At 36.3% G+C, this 17,184-nt stretch overlaps 1 protein-coding gene across 1 annotated transcript in view; it reads left to right on the top strand.

The window, feature by feature from the left end:
• The window catches only part of CATSPERE (catsper channel auxiliary subunit epsilon), a 145,878-nt gene that overhangs the window by 53,690 nt on the left and 75,004 nt on the right, over nt 1-17,184 (top strand). Inside the window, exons 7-8 of the mRNA XM_061161208.1 lie at nt 3,676-3,753; nt 12,070-12,176. Of these exons, the coding sequence (XP_061017191.1) occupies nt 3,676-3,753; nt 12,070-12,176 (185 nt within the window). The remainder of the gene's footprint in view (nt 1-3,675; nt 3,754-12,069; nt 12,177-17,184) is intronic.

The raw sequence follows: 17,184 nt of genomic DNA, 5'->3' as shown, positions 1-17,184 counted from the left end.
CTTGATTTCTTTGCATTCCAGTCCCCTGTGATAAAAAGGACATCTTTTTTTGGTGTTAGTTCTAGAAGGTCTTGTAGGTCTTCATAGTACCATTTGACTTCATCTTCTGTGGCATTAATAGTTGTGGCATAGACTTGGATTACTGTGATGTTGAATGGTCTGCCTTGGAAACAAACCGAGATCATTCTGCTGTTTTTGAGATTGCACCCAAGGACTGCATTTCAGACTCTTGTTGACTGTGAGGGCCACTCCGTTTCTCTCCTGGATTGTTGCCCATACAAGTAGATACAATGGTCATCTGAATTAAATTTGCCCATTCCCATCCATTACGGTTCACTGATTCCTAAAATGTCTATGTTCACTCTTGCCATCTCCTGCTTGACCACATCCAACTTACCTTGATTCATGGACCTAACATTCCATGTTCCTATACAATATTGCTCTTTACAGCATCAGACTTTACTTTCACCACCAGTCACATCCACAACTGGGCGTTATTACTGCTTTGGCCCAGCCTCTTCATTCCTTCTGGAGCTATTTCTCCACTCTTCCCCAGTAGCATATTGGACACACCTACTGAACTGGAAGGGGGTTGGGGAGCTTATCTTCCAGTGTCATATCTTTTTGCCTTTTCATACTGTTGGTAGAGTTTTCAAAGCAGGAAAAATGAAGTGGTTTGCCATTCCTTTCTCCAGTGGATCACATATGTAAAGTCCAAACAAAACAAAGAGCTCTTACAAATGATAAGAAAATGGTAAGTGCCAATAGAAGAATGTAAAAAAAAAAAACTATGTACACAAAAGCAAATCTAACAAACATGAAAATATGCTGAAATTCTCTTCATCAGGAAAATTCAAATTAAATTAACATTGAAACATCACACTAGTAAAACCTGAACAAGAGAAAGTTACTATTGCTAGAGGGGATCTAGGCCAAAGAGTTCAACTCAAACTTTGCTGGTGGAAAATGTGAGGAGTTAGAGCCTTATTCACATTTTTGGAGAGCAATGCAGAAACATATATTAAAATATAAGATATATATATATATATCACCTTTGGGTCAATAATCCTACTCCTGGGAATCTACTCCACAAAATTATTAATAAAACCTCTACTATATACTGCTATATGGAAAATGATCTCTATTTTGTAGCATTGTAATGTGGTAAAGCAAACCAAAACTGGAGCCACAGTAAATCTCCATTATTATAGAAATTGATCTGTAAATTACAGTATAACTATATCATAGAATATTGTCCAGGCATTATGAGTCGACACTGGAGAAATTCAATGATGTATTCAGTTCAGCTCAGTTGCTCAGTCATGTCTGACTCTTTGCGACCCCATGAACTGTAGCACGCCAGGCCTCCCTGTCCATCACCAACTCCCGGAGTCCACCCAAACCCATGTCCATCGAGTCAGTGATGCCATCCAACCATCTCATCCTCTGTCGTCCCCTTCTCCTCCTGCCCTCAATCTTTCCCAGCATCAGAGTCTTTTCAAATGAGTCAGCTCTTCACGTCAGGTGGCCAAAGTATTGGAGTTTCAGCTTCAGCATCAGTCCTTCCAGTGAACACCCAGGACTGATCTCCTTGAGGATGGACTGGTTGGATCTCCTTGCAGTCCAAGGGACTCTCAAGAGTCTTTTCCGACACCACAGTTCATCAGTTCTTTGGCGCTCAGCTTTCTTTATAATCCAACTCTCACATCCATACATGACCACTGGAAAAACCATAGCCTTGACCAACGGTGTATATTTGAGTGAAAAAAAAAGAATGTGGAAAGTGTGTATAATGTGATCCAGTTCTTCTTTAAAAGAACATGTTAAGATGCCTCTTTTTAAACATACATGTATACATGTGTTTGTATATATATCTGCAAATTCATAGCATGGAGAAAAATAGGGGAAAATAAATACTAGTTGTTAAATTATGTAGGTTGAGAGAAGGTAGTAAAGGGAAGATAAAAGGGAGGGAAGGAGGGAGGGAAGGAAAAGGGGCGGGAGAAAGAGAGGAAAGAAGGAAGGGCAGCAATATATGGGGGTAATAAAGAATCTAAGGCAAACAAAAATGTTTTCATGTGTACACACATATGTCTATGCAACTACCTCACAGATCAAGATGCAGAAGATATAGAATGTTCCTTAGGTTAAAAACTTCTACAAATTAGTAAATAAAAGACTAATAACCCATTGGGGTCTTCCTGGTGGCTCAGCAGTTTAGGAATCCACCTGCCAATGAAGGAGATTCGGGTTCAGTCCCTCGGTTGGGAAGATCCTCTGGAGAAGGAAATGGCAACCCACTCCAGTATTCTTGCCTTGGAAATCCCGTGGACAGAGAAGCCTGGCAGCATACAGTCATGGGGTCACAAAGAGTCAGACATGACTTAGTGTCTAAACTTCCACCAACACAAGAACCCAATAGAAAATGAGCAAAGGAAATGAACAGATAGTTCACCAGACAGAAAACAGAAATAGAACATGAATATATGGAAAGATGCTCAAACTTTCTCATGATAAAAGAAATGCAGATTCAAACTGCATCAAAATACCATTTTTCATCCATCAGGCTGACAATATTCAAATGTATGACAAATCACATTGGGAAAGCTGTGAAGAAAAGAAGAAATCTCATACATTGCTGGTGAGAAGGTATATTGTTAAAACTGCAATGGAGAATAATTTAGCAGAATCCTTAAAAACTACAAATGCATATTCTCTGCAACTCAACAATTCTCCTTTTAGGAATACTCCAAGGTACAAAGTAATATATGCTCAGGGTTGTTCATTCCAACTTTGATTGTAATGAAATATGACATAAATAAATATTTATTAGTAGGTTACTTGTTAAATTATGGTTCCTCCATAATTTGTAATATGTAAAATAGTATGAAAAACTCATGAGAGCATTTAAAGATCAAAGACATAACTTTAAGTGAATATAATGTTCAAAAATGCATTTAATATACTAGTATTTACATAAAATGGAGAAAAGTAACATTGGCTATGCACAAAAATTTTATGGAAATATAGAAGAAACCTTATCAATGGTAGTCACTTGCAAGGTGTGGGAAGTAAGTGACAAAGCATAAAGTGGGAGAGACAATTTTTGCTGTATTTGTAATATAATTTATTTTTATAATAGAATAAAATGTCTATTCAAGAAGAAAGCAATGAAAATAATTAGATCTACATTTATTGAAATGACTATATCAAGTGACAAAAGCCAACTATGAGTGTGTGTGTGCTTAATCACTCAGTCATGTCTGACTCTCAGTGACCCCATGGACTGCAGCCCCAGTCTCCTCTGTCTCTGGGGATTCTCCAGGCAAGAATACTGAAGTGAGTTGCCATGCCCTCCTCCATGAGCAGTGTAATTTCGTTTTTGTAAAAAGTGTATGAGTGTGTGGGGAGGCTGCTGTGTTTATTTGTGGGTGCAGAAAAAGACATGTAGGCATTCATATAAAGTTTTAATATTACTTACCTCAGGAGTGTAGAGGATGTTATTACTTCTTTGGATTGTTTCTCTTGTTCAAAACAACACACACTAATTTTGATTTTTTAAATTGAGATCTTTGAAAATTTAAAAACAAAACATTTTTATAGTTATATTTTGCCACAACTAAAAATGAAATTTGTCCAAAATGTAAAGAAATGCGAACACATTTTATTTTGTAGATTGTTGTTTTATGGATATACGATCCAGAAAACGCGGACCCCAGTGAGTTGCTATGGAATGCCAATGAACCTTCCCTAGTAGGTGGAAATATTATTATTTTCATAGATAAAATAATATGCTATGTTTCTTTTTTAAGAGCTGTGAATAATTTATTATATTTTAAGTAACCTAGAACTAAATACATTTTAATTATCCATTAAATTTGGTTTGCTCATGATGGTGATTTTGAACTTGTGCTCAATCACTACAGTTATAAATCTTTCTTTAGAATTGTTATTGAGCATTCTCCATATTTTCTATGAACCTCATTTTCCACGAAGGGGCTGACCATTAAAATGCTTTCAAGGTGTTTCTTGAGCATCTACCTTGAAGTCATCCTTAAAAAATCTGTCTAGTTCTTTATTGAATGCTTTACCACTGGAGATTAATGACTTTCCTAAAAGTGCAATACAGTGCATAAATAAGTCCTTCCTTTTATCTGTTACAAGTTTACCTCTTTGAAGATTCAAGTTTTTTCTTCTGTTACAATTAAAATGTACAGAAGAGAAACATAAAATGAGAAGTTTTCTTATGTGATTCTCTATGTCTTAATGAGTCTAGATCTGAGTTTTTCATAGCATGTTGTTATGACTCATGGTAATTAAATTCACAAGTGATACACTGATAAATCAGAATGACAAACAATCCGTTGTTTTGTTTGACAGCGACTTCAGAGGGAATAAAATAAATTAATGGTAATTAAACACTTTAAGTATTACTGTCAACTTCTAGTCTTTTAAGTGAAAATATGCACAATTTAACATTATTTAGTTCATGCATACCTAATACTTTGCTTTTTTCTTTTTAATTTCCATATTTATTCATGATCATGTCATTTCCTTAAAATATTTCTCCATTACAAACGACATAGACTTTTTTTCTCAATTCATATATTTATTTATCCTTTTGATCTATCTATTTTTATTGTGGGAAAATATGCATTATATAAAATCTACCATTTTGAACATTCTTTTGAATACAATTTGAAGACATTAAATATGTTTCCTTTTAAAAAATTTATATTGAAATATACTTGAGTTAGAATATTATAAGTTTCAAGTGTACAGCATAATGATTCAGATATATATATATATATACACATACATATATATATATATATTCCTCCTCTGTTCCCTTTGGTTACCATAGTTCATTTTACATATCTGTGAATCTATTTCTATCTTGTATATAAATTCATTTATATCATTACTTTAGATTCCACATATAAGCAATATCACCTGATATTTCTCTTTCTCTGTCTGACTTCACTTAGTATGATAATCTCTAGGCCCATCCACATTGCTGCAAATGGCATTATTTCATTCTTTTTATGGCTGAATAATATTCCACTGTGTATCTAATAGCATACCTTCTTCATCCATTCATCTGTCAATGGACACTTAGGTTGCTTTCATGTCTTGGCTGTTGTAAACAGTGCTGCTGTGAATATGGAAGGCAAGTATCTTTTCAAATTGTAGTTTTATCCAGATATATACCCAGAAGTGGGATTGTTGGATCATATAGTAACTCTATTTAGTTTTTTAAGGAACCCTCATACTGTTTTCCATAGTGGCTGCCCAAAGTACAGTCCCACCAACAGTGTAGGAGGGTACCTTTTTCTTCACACCCTCTCCAGCCTTTATTATTTATAGACTTTAATGATGGCCATTCTGACTTGTATGAGGTGATATCTCTTTGTAGCTTTGATTTGCATTTCTCTGAGAATTAGCAATGATAAACATCTTTTCATGTGCCTGTTGGCCATCTGTATATCTTATTTGAATAAATGTCTATTTGGATGTTCTGCCCATTTTTTGATATGGTTTTTTTTTTTTTTATATTGAGCTATATGAGCTGACAAACTGCTCAGACTCAACTCACACCATTAACATGGCACATAAAGCCCTGAGTATCAGCAAAAACAAGACTGGGAGCTGACTGTGGCTCAGATCATGAACTCCTTATTGCCAAATTCAGACTGAAGTTGAAGAAAGTAAGGCAAACCACTAGACCATTCAGGTATGACCTAAATCAAATCCCTTATGATTATACAGTGGACATGAGAAATAGATTTAAGGGACTAGATCTCATAGACAGAGTGCCTGATGAACTATGGATGGAGGTTCGTGACTTTGTACAGGAGACAGGGATCAAGACCATCCCCAAGAAAAAGAAATGCAAAAAAACAAAATGGCTGTCTGAGGAGGCCTTGCAAATATCTGTGAGAAGAGAAGCAAAAAGCAAAGGAGAAAAGGAAAGATATACCCCTTTGAATGCAGAGTTCCAAAGAATGGCAAGGAGAGATAAGAAAGCCTTCCTCAGCGATCAATGTAAAGAAATAGAGGAAAACAATAGAATAGGAAAGACTAGAGATCTCTTCACGAAAATTAGAGATACCAAGGGAACATTTCATGCAAAGATGGGCTCAATAAAGGACAGAAATGGTATGGACCTAACAGAAGCAGAAGATATTAGAAGAGGTGGCACGAATACACAGAAGAACTATACAAAACAGATCTTCATGACCCAGATCATCACAATGGTGTGATCACTCACCTAGAGCCAGACATCCTGGAATGTGAAGTCAAGTGGGCCTTTGGAAGTATCACTACGAACAAAGCTAGTGGAGGTGATGGAATTTCAGTTGAGCTGTTTCAAATCCTAAAAAGATGATGCTGTGAAAGTGCTGCACTCAACATGTCAGCAAATTTGGAAAACTCAGCAGTGGTCACAGGACTGGAAAAGGTCAGTTTTCATTCCAATCCCAAAGAAAGGCAATGCCAAAGATTGCTCAAACTAATGCACAATTGCATTCATCTCACATGCTAGTAAAGTAATACTCAAAATTCTCCAAGCCAGGCTTCAGCAATACGTGAACTGTAAACTTCCAGATGTTCAAGCTGGTTTTAGAAAAGGCAGAGGAACCAGAGATCAAATTGCCAACATCTGTTGGATCATCAAAAAAGCAAAAGAGTTCCAGAAAAACATCCATTTCTGCTTTATTGACTATGCCAAAGCCTTTGACTGTGTGGATCACAATAAACTGTGTAAAATTCTTCAAGAGATGGGAATACCAGACCACCTGACCTGCCTCTTGAGAAACCTGTATGCAGGTCAGGAAGCAACAGTTAGAACTGGACATGGAACAACAGACTGTGTCCAAATAGGGAAAGGAGTACGTCCAGGCTGTATATTATCACCCTACTTATTTAATTTATATGCAGAGTACATCATGAGAAATGCTGGGCTGGATGAAGCACAAGCTGGAATCAAGATTGCCAGAAGAAATAGCAATAACCTCAGATATGCAGATGACACCACCCTTAATGGCAGAAAGTGAAGAGGAACTAAAGAGCCTCTCGATGAAAGTGAAAGAGGAGAGTGTAAAAGTTGACTTAAAGCTCAACATTCAGAAAACTAAGATCATGGCATCTAGTCCCATCACTTCATGGCAAATAGATGGGGAAACAGTAGAAACAGTGACAGACTGTATTTTGGGGGGCTCCAAAGTCACTGCAGATGGTTACTGCACCCATGAAATTAAAAGGCGCTTACTCCTTGGGAGAAAAGTTATGACCAACCTAGACAGCATATTAAAAAGCAGAGACATTACTTTACCAACAAAGGTCCATCTTGTCAAGGCTATGGTTTTTCCAGTAGTCATGTATGGATGTGAGAGTTGGACTGTAAAGACAGCTAAGCCCCAAAGAACTGATGCTTTTGAACTGTGGTGTTGGAGAAGACTGTTGAGAGTCCCTTGGACTGCACAGAGATCCAACCAGTCCATCCTAAAGGAAATCAGTCCTGGGTGTTCATTGGAAGCACTGATGCTGAAGCTGAAACTCTAATACTTTGGCCACCTGATGCAAATAACTGACTCATTGGAAAAGACTCTGATGCTGGGAAAGATTGAAGCAGGATAGAAAGGCACGACAGTGGGTTAGATGGTTGGATGGCATCACCGACTCAGTGGAGATGAGTTTGAGTGAACTCCGGGAGTTGGTGATAGACAGAGAAAACCTGGCGTGCTGCAGTCCGTGGGGTTGCAAAGAGTCGGACACAACTGAATGAACTGAACTAAGTTATAGTGTTATATCAATATCAATTTCTTGGCTTTGACAATGCACTAAGATTATGTAAGCAGTTGTCATTAGGGAAAGCTGACTCAGTTCTTGGGAATGAAATTGTTTCAAAATAAAATAGTTAAAATTTTATTTAAAAATTCCTATAGTATTTGCTCATTGTACAAAGAATAAAATTCAAACTATTTTCCAAAGCCTACAATGCTTAGCATGATGTGGCCCCTACCTATCTTTTTTAACATTTCCTGTATTAGTCACTCTTTTACTTACTGTAATCTAGCCATTATCTTCCTTTTAATTCTTAAAATATAATAATTCCTCTTCTACTTCAGAGCCTTTGTAACTGTTGTTAATTCTGTCTTTAATGCTCCTTTCACAGTTGTGGGAAAGCTTTACTCTCCTCTGGGTGGTGAGACTATTTTCTCCTTTATTTATTCAACAAATGTTTATAAATGCTGGTTTGGGAAGCAGAGCCTTGAAGCAGTAGTTCAGTTTTGGACATACTGATTTGAAGTGCTTGCAAGCCAAGAGAGAAACAAGCCCTCAAAAGGGCAGATTAGTTCAATGTTTCAAATGCTGCTGAGAAACCAAGTGAGAAAAAAAAAGATATTTATTAAATTCATCTATATGTATAACCATTAGAGTGCCATGACATGCCTGCTGCTCAGTCATGCCTGACTCTTTGCGACCCCATGGACTTTAGTCTGCCAGGCTCCTCTGTTCATGGAACTTTACAGGCAAGAATAGTGGAGAAGGTTGCCATTTCCTACTCCAGCGGACCATATACTGATGTTACAAAGAAGAATACTTTTTTAAAAAGGATAAAAAGTTTGACAGTAGATAGTGAAATTTGCTAGTTAAAATTAATAGTAATAAAATAAATTAGCATAGTCCTTTGAGAAATAATTTTTTCTAATTATATCAAGTTTTTTTAAGTGTTCATAATTTTTGATCCAGTAATCACATTTTCAATAATCTAATCAAAAGAAATAGTTATAAAGTAGAAAAGACTGTATCTAATAATGTCCATGGCATTAATATTTACAAAAGTGAAAAAAATAAAGCTACATAAATGTTCAATAGGGGAGTATTAAGTAAGTTATTAATTCACTCAACAGAGTGTTATACTACAATTTGAAATGATGTTTATATTCCAAATAGTTGAGAAAAAGAGAGAAGCGAAAGGCAAAGGAGAAAAAAAAGATTTACCCAGCTGAATGCAGAGTTCCAGAGAAGAGCAAGGAGCGTTAACAAAGCCTTCTTAAGTGAACAATGCAAAGAGATAGAGGAAAACAACAGAATGGGAAAGACTAGAAATCATTTCTAGAAAATTGGAGATACCAAGGGAACATTTCATGCAAGATAGGCACAATAAAGGACAGAAACAGCAAGGACCTAACAGAAGCAGAAGATATTAAGAAGAAGTGGCAAGAATATACAGAAGAACTATACAAAATAGGTCTTAATGACTCCAATAACCATGATGGTGTGGTCAGTCATCTAGAGCCAGACATTCTGGAGTGTGAAGTGAAATGGGCCTTAAGAAGCACTACTGTGAACAAAGCTAGTGGAGATGATGGAATTCCAGCTGATCTATTTCAAATCCTAACATATGATGCTGTTCAAGTGCTGCACTCAATAGGCCAGCAAATTTGGAAAACTGAGCAGTAGCCACAGGACTGGAAAAGGTCAGTTTTCATTCCAATCCCAAAGAAGGGCAATGCCAAAGAATTTTCAAATTATCATTCAGTTGCACTGATTTCACATTAGCAAGATTATGCTCAAAATCCTTCAAACTAGGCTTCAACAGTACATGAACCGAAAACTTACAGATGTACAGGCTGGATTTCGAAAAGACAGAGGAACCAGAGATAAAATTGTCAACATCTACTGGATCATAGAAAAAGTAAGAGAATTCAAAAAAAGCATCTATTTCCACTTCACTGACTACACTGAAGCCTTTGACTGTGTGGATCATAACAAACTGTGGGAAATTCTTAGAGATAGGAATATCAGACCACCTTACCTGTCTTCTGAGAAACTTGTATGCAGGACAAGAAGCAACAGTTAGAACCTGACATGGAACAATGAACTGGTTCAAAACTGGGAAAGCAGTACATCAAGGCTGTATACTGTCAATCTGCTTATTTAACTTATATGCAGAGTACATCATGCAAAATTCTGGGCTGGATGAAGCACAAGCTGGAATTAAGATTGCCAGGAGAAATGGCAATAACCTCAGATATGCAGATAACACCACCCTTATGGCAGAAAGCAAAGAAGAACTAAAGAGCCTCTTGACGAAAGTGAAAGAGGAGAGTGAAAAAGTTGGCTTAAAACTCAACATTCAGAAAACTAAGATCATGGCATCTGGTCCCATCACTTCATGGCAAATAGATGGGGAAACAGTGACAGATTTTATTTTCTTGGGCTCCAAAATCACTGCAAATGGTTACTGCAGTCATGAAATTAAAAGACACTTGCTCCTTGGAAGAAAAGCTATGACAAGCCCAGACAGAGAATTAAAAAGCAGAGACATCACTTTGACAACAAAGGTTCGTCTAGTCAAAGCTATCATTTTTCCAGTAGACATCTATGGATGTGAGAGCTGAACCATAAAGAAGGCTGAGTGCTGAAGAATTGATGCTTTTGAACTGTGGTGCTGGAGAAGACTCTTGAGAGTCCCTTGGACAGCAAGGAGATCAAACCAATCGATCCTAAAGGAAATCAACCCTTAATGTCCATTGGAAGGACTGATGCGAAAGCTGAAGCTCCGATACTTTGGCCACCTGAAGAACCGACTCACTGGAAAAGACCCTAATGCTAGGAAAAATTGAGAGCAGGAGGAGAAGGGGGTGACAGAGAATGAGGTGGTTGGATGGCATCACTGACTCAATGGACATGTGTTTGACCAAACTCTGGGAGATAGTGATGGACAGGAAAGCCTGGCATGCTGCATTTCATGGGGTTGCAAAGAGTTGGACGTGACTTAGGGACTGAACAGCAACAATGGACTTTAGATTATATAGCGTGAATACATAGCAGTAACCCACATTTGGTAAACCTTAAGAAAATATCCTAAATATTGGAAAAAAGAAAATATCCTAAATGTGTTTTTTATACTTTTGATGATTCCTTTGTGGTAATGTTTTTCTATACTTATAAAATTATCTTTGATGACCATGAATTGTCCTCTTAATGGAGAAACATACGTTCTTAAGCTTGTTTACATAGTTGTCTCAACTTTCTCTTAGTCTGTCCTTTTTTCTGTCATCTTGCTGTATAGGTTGTTTGTTGTATTTTATTTCCATCTTATTCTATGCCACATTAAGAATGCTCATTTTACTCTTTTCTTTTGCAGTTATATGAAAGATAGTTGTATTTAAAATTCTGAATAGTGAATAAGACTTTTAGAAACAAAATAAAAAGATCTATTATTTATCAATTATTTACCAGACAAATCTATTTTTCTCCATCAAAATCTCTAAATGTGTATTCTTCAGGGAAGCCTTCCTGAAGACCACCATTCCTATTCTTAAAACATGGGTTAAATTCTTCTATTAGACAATCCCATAGTCCCAATGATTATACCCTTAGTGATACTCATTACAGCAATCTCAAAAGTTTCTTTGTGGGTGGTTGACATATTTCTAGGAAATTAAACAGGAGCATTATTGGAGGAGTCTAGACTAGCCCTATCTGAATTTGCATTCTACAGATTCCCCATAATGTAACTGTTGCCTCTATTCTTAAAAAACTTTATTAGGGATAATTCCAGTCAATTCAATAGCTCCTTAAATCTCATCAGAAAAAGAGGGGGCATGTCAGATCTATCTTTATCTTAATAGAATTTTTCTTAGAGCTTCCAGATATATTTGAAATATGCTTTCTAAAGGATATGTTGTTTTGAAGTCAGGCCTATATAGAAATAATCCTAAAGATTAGTTTTAGAAACTCCATTACATATTGCATTGATATTAAACTAAGAGTATTTATTTAAGAGCCTCCATAATCTCAGTTTATTCAGGACTCTGCATTGTATTTTCAACATGTTATAAATTATATTATGATATTTATAATTCATAAAGTTCTACTGGGGAGGAGACTATATAGTAGGGAAAAAATAAAGCTGAATCTTGAGAGTGTGGTAAATTTATAAATGTAAGCAATGTCTTAACTAAAATAGTAAATTTAATATATCATGGTGTAATTTCAGGATAACTTTGGCTATGAGAAGAGTAAGAGAGGAAACTTTTGTTTTTTTTTTTACAGAATTCCATAGTACTTAGCAAGCAGTTGGCTGCTTTGGGACAGATGCCTGTCATATATACAGTTCTGAAGAGAAAAGTTTATTTTCCACAAGAAAGAATAAAGGATGGGTATTTAATTTTTAAACTTAAGATATGAAATTTATCTTTAAAATTAAGTAAAATTATTATCAGAAACTTCAAGATATTTAAAAACCCCAGTGGAATTTCATGGAGTATCTTATATGTAATTTCTGAGTAGTTTCTTTTAACACATAAGATTGTGATAATCAGAACTGGTTACCAACCCAGAAAATACCAGTCACAGTCCTGGATTAGGTTCACAGTTTGTTTAAATAGCTAAAGGTCAATGAAAGAGTCTCATTCAGGATAGTAGCAAATCTTGAAAATACTGCAAAATGTTTTCTGCTGGTTCTTTAAAATGAGCCACGGTGGTATGACTGATAGTACGGTTATTACCATTATTTCAGTGCAGGGGCATACACACAAACACACATCTGGAAAGTAAAACTGGTTATTGGTAAAGTTAGTAGGTGATCACGGGGTTTAAACAAACTTTTTGAAATTTTATTTTACTGAAGTATAGTTGGTTTACAATGTTGTGTTAATTTCTACTGTATAGCAAAGTGATTCAGTTATACACACACACACACACACACATTCTTTTCATGTTCTTTTCCATTATGGTTTGTCAGAAGCTGAATATAATTCCCTGTGCTACGCAATAGGACCTTGTTGTTTATCCATCCTATATATACTAGTTTGCATCTGTTAATCTCAGTCTCCCAATCTATGCCTCTTCATTCCTCCCTTCCTTGGCAACTACGAGTCTATTTTTTATGTCTGTAAGTCTGTTTCTATTTTGTAGATAAGTTCATTTGTGTCATATTTTAGTTTGCACATATAAGTGATAGCATATGGCATTTATCTTTCTCTTTCTGATTTACTTCACTTAGTATGATAATATCTAGGTCCACTCATGTTGCTGCAAATGGCCTTATTACATTCTTTTTTATGACTTAATAATATTCCACTGTGTATATATACCATACCTTCTTTATCTGTTGATGGACACTTATGTTGTTGCCATGTCTTGGCTATTGTAAATAGTGCTTCAGTGAACACTGGGATGCGTGTATCTTTTCAAACTATAGTTTTGTCCAGATATATGCCCAGGAGTGGGATTGCAGGGTCATATTGTAACTATTTTTAGTTTCTTGAGGAACCTTCATACTGATTTTCATAGTGGCTGCTCCAATTTACATTCCTACCAACAGTGTAGGAGGGTTCCCTTTTCTCCATACCATCTCCAGCATTTAATATTTATAGACATTTTTAATGATGGCCATTCTGACTGGTTTGAGGTGATACCTCATTGTAGTTTTGATTTGCATTTCTATAATAATTAGCAATAATGAGCATCTTTTCATGTGTTTATTAGCTGTCTGTATGTTTTCTTTGGAGAAATGTCTGTTTGGATCTTCTGCCCACCTTTTGATTGGGTTGTTCAGGGTTTTTTGCTATCAAGTTGTATGAGCTATTTATAGATTTTGGAACTTAATCTTGTGTGAGTCACATAATCTGAAAATATTTTTCCCCAGTCTGTAAGTTGTCTTTTCATTTTGTTTATGGTTTCCTTTGCTATACAAAGGCTTGTAAGTTTGATTAGGTCCCATTTGTTTATTTTTGCTTTTATTTCTACTGCCTTGGAAGACTGACCTAAGAAAACACTGGTACAATTTATGTCAGGGAATGTTTTGCCTATGTTCTCATCTAACAGTTTTATGATGAAATGTTTTAAAGTCTTTAAGCCACTTTGAGTTTATTTTTGTATATGTTGTGAGGATTTGTTCTAACTTCATTGATTTATATGCAGAAAGACAGCCTTCTATAATCAATCAAGCACCTAGGCTTGATTGATAATCCAAGGCTGTATATTTTCACCCTGCTTATTTAACTTATATGCAGAGTACATCATGAGAAATGCTGGACTGGATGAAGCACAAGCTGGAATCAAGATTGCCAGGAGAAATAGCAATAACCTCAGATATGCAGATGACACCACCCTTATGGCAGAAACTAAAGAAGAACTAAAGAGCCTCTTGATGAAAGTGAAAGAGGAGAGTGAAAAAGTTGGCTTAAAACTCAACATTTAGAAAACTAAGATCATGGCATCTGGTCCCATCCCTTCATGGCAAATAGATGGGGAAATAGTGGAAACAGTGACAGACTTTAATTTTTTGGGCTCCAAAATCACTGCAGATGGTGACTGCAGCCATGAAATTAAAAGATGCTTACTCCTTGAAAGAAAAGTTATGACCTAGACAGCATATTAAAAAGCAAAGACATTACTTTGCCAACAAAGGTTCATCTAGTCAAGGCTATGGTTTTTCCAGTAGTCATGTATGGATGTGAGAGTTGGACTATAAAGAAAGCTGAGCACCGAAGAACTGATGCTTTTGAATTGTGGTGTTGCAAAAGACTCTTGAGAGTTCTTGGACTGCAAGGAGATCCAACCAGTCCCTCCTAAAAGAAATTAGTCCTGAATATTCATTGGAAGGAGTGATGCTGAAGCTGAAACTCCAATACTTTGGCCACCTGATACAAAGAACTGACTCATTGGAAAAGACCCTGATGCTAGGAAAGATTGAAGGCAGGAGGAGAAGGGGATGACCGTGGATGAGCTGGTTGGATGGCATCACTGACTCAATGGACATGAGTCTGAGCAAGCTCCAGGAGTTGGTGATAGACAGGGAAGCCTGGCATGCTGCAGTTCATGGGGTCACAAAGAGTCAGACACAACTGAGTGGCTGAACCAAATTGAACTGAGGCAAAGGACAAGGTGCTTATAACTAAAAGATGTAGTAATTCTAGACAACAACTTTATAGTTTAGTGGGGGAGACAGTAAACAAATAGATGCTGTGATAGAAGGGAACCCAAGGTGAAGTGGAATATATAGAAGGTACACCAACTAAGGCTTGGAAGATGCACTAAGGCTCAGAGAGGACTTTCCTAAAGAGGTGACATCTGCATTATTGAAAGAAAATAAGTCAGCCAATTGAAGGAGCCTTTCAAACAGTGGGGCAACATATAGGAGGGCCTTCAAACAGAGACCTGAGAGAGTGGATTCATTCTAGGAGATCAAAGTTCAATTCATGGTTAAAGTAAAGGGTGATTTTAGAACATGCTCAAACAATTTAGAAGATGCATCAACTTAAAATAGACTGCTCTATACATAAGTTGTTATATAAGAACCTCATGGTAACCACAAACCAAAAACCAATAGAGTCACCAAAAATAAAGGGAAAGGAATGCAGGTATTGCACTAAAGTCATCAAAATACAAGGAGAGATAGTAAGAGAAGAAAGTAACAGAGAACAACAACAAAAGTAACCAGGAGACAATTAACAAAATGGCATGTATATAAATGCCATTTTGTTTGTAAGTACATTTATATCAATAATTACTTCAAATGTAAATGAACTAAATGCTCCTATCAAAAGGTATAGGGTGATTGAATGGATTGAAAAACAAGACCCATTTACATGCTGCCTATAACAGACTCACTTCAGATCCAAAAACATACACACAGACTGCAAGTGAAAGGGTGGAAAAAGATAACAGGCATACCTTATTTTATTGTGCTTTACTTTATAATTGAAGGCTTTTGGCAACTCTGCATCTGTCAATACTATCAGTACCATTTTTTATAACAGCATTTGTTCATTTTGTGTCTCTGTGCCACATTTTGTAATTCTTGCAATATGTAAAACTTTTTGTTATTGTTTATATTATTATATTATATTTTATGTAATAGTAATATTAATGACTACAGCCATTAAATTAGAAGATGCTTGCTTCTTGGAAGGAAAGCTATGACAAGTCTGGACATAAGACAGCATATTAAAAAGCAGAGACATCACTTTGCTGACAAAGGTCCATATAGTCAAAGCTATGGTCTTTGCAGTAGTCATGTATGGATGTGAGAGTTGGACCATAAGGAAGACAGAGTGCCAAAGAATTTATGCTTTTGAACTGTGGTGCTGGAGAAGACTCTTGGGAGTCCCTTGGACATTGAGGAGATCAAACCAATCAATCCTGAAGGAAATCAACCCTGAATATTCATTGGAAGGACTGATGCTGAAGCTGAAGCTCCAATACTTTGGCCACCTGTGCAAAGTGCCTGATGCTGAGAAAGATTGAGGGCAAGTGGAGAAGGGGGCAACAGAGGATGAGATGGTTGGATGGCATCACAGACTCAGTGGGCATGAGTTTGAGCAAACTCTGGGAGATAGGGAGAGGGAAGCCTGGTGTGCTGCAGTCCATGGGGTCACAAAGAGTCAGACATGACTTTGTGACTGAAGAACAATAAATATTAATGGTGGTCTGTGATCAGTGATCTTTGATACTACTATTGCAAAATGATCACAATTACTGAAGATTCAAATTTGGGTTAGTATTTTTTACCAATAAAGTCTTTTTGATAAAGGTATATACCTTTTTCTTTTAGATAATGCACTTGGACACTCAGTAGACTACAGCATGTACACAGAATATTTCTATGCACTGGGAAACAAAAACAATCATGTGACTTGCTTTACTGCAATATGTGCTTTATGTGATGGTCTGGAACTGAACCCATAATATCACCAAAGATTGCCTGTATTCCATGAAAATGAAAGCAAAAATATAGCTGGGGTAGCAATATTTATATTGAACAAAATAGACTTTAACACGAACTGTAACAAAAGACAAATTGGAACATTATTATTGATAAAGAGATCAATCCAAGAAGAATATATAACACTTGTAAATATATAAGCACCCACTGTAGGAATACCTAAATACATAAAGGAAATATTAACAGACATAACAGGAGAAGTTGACAGTAATACAATAACAACAGGATCCTTTAAACCCCACTTATATTAATGGACAGATTGTCTATACAGAAAACCAATAAGGAAACACTGGCATTAAATGACACATTAGTACAGATGACCCTATGAGATGCATACAGAACATTTCACCCCAAAACATCAGAATATACATTCTTTTAGATACATATGGAATATTCTCCAGGATAGGTTACATGTAAGAACACAAAATGAGTCTCAA

This window comes from Dama dama, chromosome 14 (genome assembly GCF_033118175.1).
Source record: "Dama dama isolate Ldn47 chromosome 14, ASM3311817v1, whole genome shotgun sequence".
Classification (NCBI taxonomy): domain Eukaryota; kingdom Metazoa; phylum Chordata; class Mammalia; order Artiodactyla; family Cervidae; genus Dama; species Dama dama.
The sequence above is the reverse complement of the archived record's forward strand: the minus strand, read 5'-3'. Positions and strand labels throughout refer to the sequence as shown.